At 38.7% G+C, this 6,000-nt stretch overlaps 1 protein-coding gene across 3 annotated transcripts in view; it reads left to right on the forward strand.

Annotated features, from left to right (window-relative positions):
* CDC42EP3 (CDC42 effector protein 3) overlaps positions 1–5,071 on the forward strand; it is an 87,425-nt gene extending 82,354 nt beyond the window's left edge. For all 3 annotated transcript variants that reach the window (XM_081188153.1, XM_081188152.1, XM_081188154.1), the window contains 2 exons: positions 57–113; positions 2,822–5,071. In XM_081188153.1, the coding sequence (XP_081044279.1) occupies positions 3,107–3,874 (768 nt within the window). In that variant the 5' untranslated portion in view covers positions 57–113; positions 2,822–3,106 and the 3' untranslated portion in view covers positions 3,875–5,071. The remainder of the gene's footprint in view (positions 1–56; positions 114–2,821) is intronic.
* The last annotated feature ends 929 nt before the right edge of the window (positions 5,072–6,000 follow it).

Here is a 6,000-nt window from a genome sequence, read left to right on the forward strand (position 1 = left end):
GTATAAAAGAGAGTGTTTTCAGGCAACATTCATTCTCCTCCGCTCTTCTTTTCCAGAAACCACGCTCTGCCACAGCTACAGAATTTTCCACAGGATTACATAGATAATTGAAGGTAAGTTTTTTTTAAAAAATCTACATATGTCTTTTCCTCTTATTTGGTAATTTAATTCAAACATTGAATAGTGTCTATAATAACACTAGCAAGTGATATAGCTCTCATCACTTAATGCTTTCACCATCTTAAAATAAAATAAAATAATAATGATAGGAAGCATCTTTTTTTAAAAAAAGAACAGCCCAAATTAGCCAGTGTGGTGTAGTAGTAAGAGTAGTAAGAGTGTTGGACTAGAACTTGGTGAGTTTGGGTCAGTTACAGTTTCAGCCTAACCTACCTCATAGGGTTTGGAAGAGTTTGGATTTGATATCCCGCTTTATCACTACCTGAAGGAGTCTCAAAGCGGCTAACAATCTCCTTTCCCTTCCTCCCCCACAAGAAACACTCTGTGAGGTGAGTGGGGCTGAGAGACTTCAAAGAAGTGTGACTGGCCCAAGGTCACTCAGCAGCTGCATGTGGAAGAGCGGAGACGCGAACCCGGTTCACCAGATTACGAGTCTACCGCTCTTAACCACTACACCACACTGGCTCTCACACTGGGTTGTTGTAAGGATAAAATGGGGAGGAAGAAACCATATATGCCACCTTGAGCTCATCAGAGGAAAGGCGGGATATAAATGTAAGAAAGAAAGAAATAGAAATCTTAATGTGAAATAGCAAATTAAAGGCTACTTTCCTGTGTAAAGTAAAACTACCAGAGAAAATATCTTGCTTCTGAGAAACTGGCACAGCTTTTAAGGTTGACACTGTTATTTCGGGTGGGATCACATACTGGTAAATTCAGGTTGCATGGTGGAAGGTACTGTACTTCCCATTATCTTTTTTCTCCTCCTAACTATGATTATTCATGCAACAAGTGTTTAAATATGATGGCTTTTATATAGTAAATCAGGCTTCCTCAACCTCAGCCCTCCAGATGTTTTGAGACTACAATTCCCATCATCCCTGATCACTGTTCCTGCTAGCTAGGGATCATGGGAGTTGTAGGCCAAAAACATCTGGAGGGCCGAGGTTGAGGAAGCCTGTAGTAAATTGACCTATATATTGAAACAAGAAAGTTTAAAATATATTGCTGTTATGTTATATTTATTCTTTCTGTATATTCATTTGGAACTGTTTATGTGTGAATGTATTTGATAAACGTCTTTTTAAGCTTTGCTATATTCTAAACTTTGTAGTTTATAAATCTTGGTCAGCAAAATTACTGGGAAAATAGTTCCCTAAAAAATCAGACTTCAGCTTTAATGGTCTTGGGAACTACATTGATTTCATTTGTATACTGATTATATTTCTGTGTTCCCGGTTGAACATAGTTTGTAATATAAAATCATTTATAGGGTTGTTGTTCTTTTTACCCTGTCTTTTCTATTTATGTGTTTATTGATTGGTGTTGTTTTTTTTTAAAAAAATCTCTGTATTAATTATTATAGCAACCAGTTAATATGCATACCTGTTAGGAAATAAATTAAATTTCAAAATGGTAAAGCTGATGGAATCCTTAATCAAAATTAGCTTTACCATTTTGAAATCACATGTCATTGCGCTAACAAAGAGAATGCAAATTTAAATGAACCCTTTTTTCCTGATTATTCCATAAATCCAATCCTATTCATGTTTATTTAGGAGTAAGTTCTATTGAGTTCAACAGGCTTTACTTACAGGTATGTGTGTATAGGATTGTACCCTAAACTACAGCATACTTAAATAAATCCACCACAACTCAGCCTGCTAAGAGCAAGTTTGAAACTAGTAAACTTGTTGGTTTTGATGCAGTGAAAACTGAGACTACAATTTGAACACCTGTGCAGGTCCCTGCTTTTCACCTGGGATGCACAAGGGTGTATACAATATAGCCTTTAAAAAAATATTATCATCATCATTTATTTATTAAATTCCAAACTACCCTTCATCCAAGGATCACAGGGCAGTTTACGATATAAAAAACACAAAAATACATACCATAATAACAAACAAAAACAATAAACCCCTACAGTTTAAAAGGCAAATAAATGTGGCAGTAGCCTAGTCATTGCAGCGAGGTCATTCCAACCCCAATCCATTATGAGTAGCCTGGATATCATACTATTTAGCCTGTGAATCAACCCTTGTCAGATTATGCAACTGAAACTGAGGGGCAAGGAAGGGCATTCTTTGAACTGATTGCCCAGATAAACCCTAAAATTTGTAGGCATCTGTTAAAACAATTTCAGCTTTGATCTTCCAAACTACACATACAAAGATATTCCAGCTTCAGTTTCAAAGGCCCACAAAGCTATGTTTATAAACCTCTGTTTTTAATGAGGAAGGAACTTTTTGGTACAGATGTTTAGAAGTGCCTCTGGAATGTCCAAAGGTGTGGGCTTTGCCTGGCACTAAGATGGAAGATGATTGACAAAATAAGAAAACCAAGAGAAACCAATATAGTAAGTTTATTAAGAGGGTTGGATTTGGCAAACACGTCTAAGGAGTTCTGGCTTTCAAAATGTACAAAGTCAGGGAAAAGGTTGGTTAGCCTCTCGTTAGAGGAATCCTTTTATCCTGCTTAATGAAGGGAAGCAACTTCATACAGCTAATCTCCACGCTGGAGCTGTCAAGAGTGCTATTAATTATGTTGCTGCTTTGTTTTTGGTTTTTTTTGTGCAAATATCAGATTGAATGAACCATGAAGAGCAAGTTAATAATAACCTCTTTTATTTCTCATGCAGGTTGCTGAAGTCCTGGAGGAAAGTGAGCATTCTTGCAAGCCTAGCGAAGTGTCACTTTGAGGAGGGAAGCTTACACTGACGTTCTGGGGCACAGAATTTTGGAAGGCGGGGAAGGCAGCAGCGGTGGCGTGTGAATGCCTGTTCATAACCAATGCCAGAGTCAATAATATGGCATAGATAATAAGAAGGATTTGCTGGAGAAGAGCTACTCAGACTTGCTGACTGTTTTTATTCCTTCCTTTGTACCAAAAATCCCCTCTGCCGCCGCTCAAACACTGCGAAAAGATGCCAGCCAAGACACCCATCTACCTGAAAGCCGGCAACAATAAGAAAGGGAAGAAATTCAAGCTGAGGGACATTTTGTCTCCTGATATGATCAGCCCACCTCTTGGTGATTTTCGCCACACAATTCATATCGGGAAAGAAGGACAGCACGATGTTTTTGGAGACATCTCCTTCCTGCAAGGGAATTATGAGCTCTTACCTGGGAACGAGGGAGAGACAGCCAGCCAGTGCGAAGGCCACAATGAGTTCCTCAGGGCAAACAGCACCTCTGACTCTGTGTTTGCCGAAACGCCTTCTCCGGTCCTCAAAAATGCCATATCACTTCCTGCCATTGGTGGTTCTCAAGCCCTCATGCTGCCCTTGTTGTCACCGGTGACGTTTAATTCAAAGCAGGACTCTTTGGGGCCTTTAAGGAATCCCAGGCATAGCTGCGAGCCCGTAATGGAAGAAAAGTTGCAGGGGAAGAGCAAACACTTGGAGAATGGGAAAATATACAAAGATGACATCACATGGGAGCGGAACGTCCCAACATCGCATTATACTAATGGGAGAGACAGTCATTCATCCAGCCTTTCGGAGCAATACGCTGAATGGCAAACAGAGGAGTTATTTGACAATGGCCATCTTTCATGTGATCTAACCAAGACTCAGCCTAAATCAGAAGACTCCCTTTCAGATCTGGCAGAGCCTCTTCTTTCTTTGCAACTTGACCTCGGGCCATCACTTTTGGATGAAGTGCTCAACGTAATGGACAAAAACAAAACATAGAAATTGCTGCTTTTTGGCCTCAGTCATTCATACAAACACAACTGAAATGTACAGGCGCCATCCAGCTAAGGTTAAGCACTTGAGGCTGCAATCCTCTGCACACTTCTTTGGGAATAAGCCTCATTGAACTCAGTGAGCCTTACTTCTCAGTAAAGCATTGGGTGCACCTTTTGAGGATGAATGGGATTTAAGTGTGCTTAACTTTAGATGGATTGTGATTTGCGTGTTTATATACAAAACCAACTCCCTTTGCAGTAGACAATTTTTCTAAAACAAATGACTTTAAACTATTTTTTTACTTAATTTCCATGATTTTTTTAACATGGCAAATGTCAGATAACAAGAGGAGGTATTTTAACAACACAATTTTCAGCCAATGAAACTGTTTTCTAAGAACCAAGAGTTGTCGTCAACATAATATTTGGATTGATTCTGCAAGTTAGGACAATTAATTCATTTTCAGGAACCCTTTGGTTCTCAAGGACCCTGTGTGTGTGCCAGGCAGAAGATTTATGAAGTGAAGGTTAAATGTTAATTAGTTCAGCATTACTTAATATGTAACTCTTTCCCAGGATGATAGTAGGGGGTTTTTTTTATTAGCAATGTTTTTCATTCTGGCTGCACTGTTATTGTTGAGTGTTAATGGATAGCTCTGTGTTCAAATGGGAATGGCTTTCTTCTGTTCAACTGTTATGGGAAATATATGTAGCCAATACAAACTGGTGCCATTGAAGTTACTGGAGCCTCTTATGTGAGCTCTTATGCCAATACGTATTCTATCTTAGACAATCCAATTTTTAAAGAGATGAATTACACTCACTGCATTATTTTATGAGCTGAAATCTGTTTTTATGCACATTCACATCAGATTCTACACACACACACACACACACACACACACACAATTGCACCAGTGAGCTGTTGCTTGGCAAATTTTTTGGAGAGCCATTGTATAAACTGTATATTTGTGTGCATTTATGGAAAATACGTATTTGATCCTTTAGCTTTGTTTCTTTCAGTTACTGACATTGACACACAAATCTTTGAAATTTTGCAATGGGTTATTTTATGATTTTAGAGGGAAGCTCAAAGGAGACTGCGCTGCAGCAGATGGTACGTCAGGGAATATAGTGATGTCCCTGCATTGTTTTAATACTTTGTGCAATACAATAAAGAGTAAAGAATTAATGTGGAAAATCATGTTTCTGTATCTGAATTACACTTTCGCGAAGAAGAGGGTTATTTCAAGATTCAGTTGAAACCCACTTACCGTACATTCCCATTACGTTTTACTAGTTCTGTGCTTCAGTAGTGCCAAGAGGAAAATAACTTTTGTACTTTAATTAAGATTATTGCTCTGTTCCACAACTTGCCCACACAGATTTTGCAAAATTCATTCATCCTAATTTGGAGCCCCATGTGTGTTATAGGGAGCTGATGGAGCTCTTCTGTGAACTTCCTCCCAAGTGGAGTAAGCAAATGTTTGAACTGGGCCATATTTTCTTATATGGAATTAAAGAAGTATACCCAAGGTTAAGGAAAGGTGTTCTCTTGTATCTTTCACTGCTTGGTGCTACTAGCGGTTCTGATTACCAGAGAGCAGAAAGGAAGGACCAAGTATTAGCACAGATGAATTCAATAACCGTGAACTTTCCACCTTCTGTCAAGTCAGCAAATATATGTTTGGAAGGTGTTAGGGGTATGAGAAAATGGTTTCATCTTTGGCAGGACTACTCACTTTCTAGTAAGGGCAACACTTTAGTGGAATCAGAAAGTGCAATTTTCCAGGACCTGTGCTGACCAGAAGTCTGATGTTTTTGGCTGAATTAAGCTTTCTGAGTTAGAGTCAGTCTCTTAAGTTACCTTTAAGAAAACGCTATTCTTTTGAAAGAGATCTCCCACTAGGGAAATATATCAGCTAATCTTACAATTAAGATAATATCCTTCTGTGTTTTGTGTTCTTTGATTATTCCCCTTGCCACTTCACTGGACAGCGAAGATTGTTGTTTAAATAGTAATCTCTCCTGCTTGAGCTCATCAAATCAGAATGCTGACTTTATGAGATCCTGGCCATTTTCACAGCAGTAGACTATTCCAGGGAAAATTCTCAATAGAAAGCAGATAGT

Source organism: Podarcis bocagei (genome assembly GCF_964188305.1).
Source record: "Podarcis bocagei genome assembly, chromosome: 3".
NCBI lineage: Eukaryota > Metazoa > Chordata > Lepidosauria > Squamata > Lacertidae > Podarcis > Podarcis bocagei.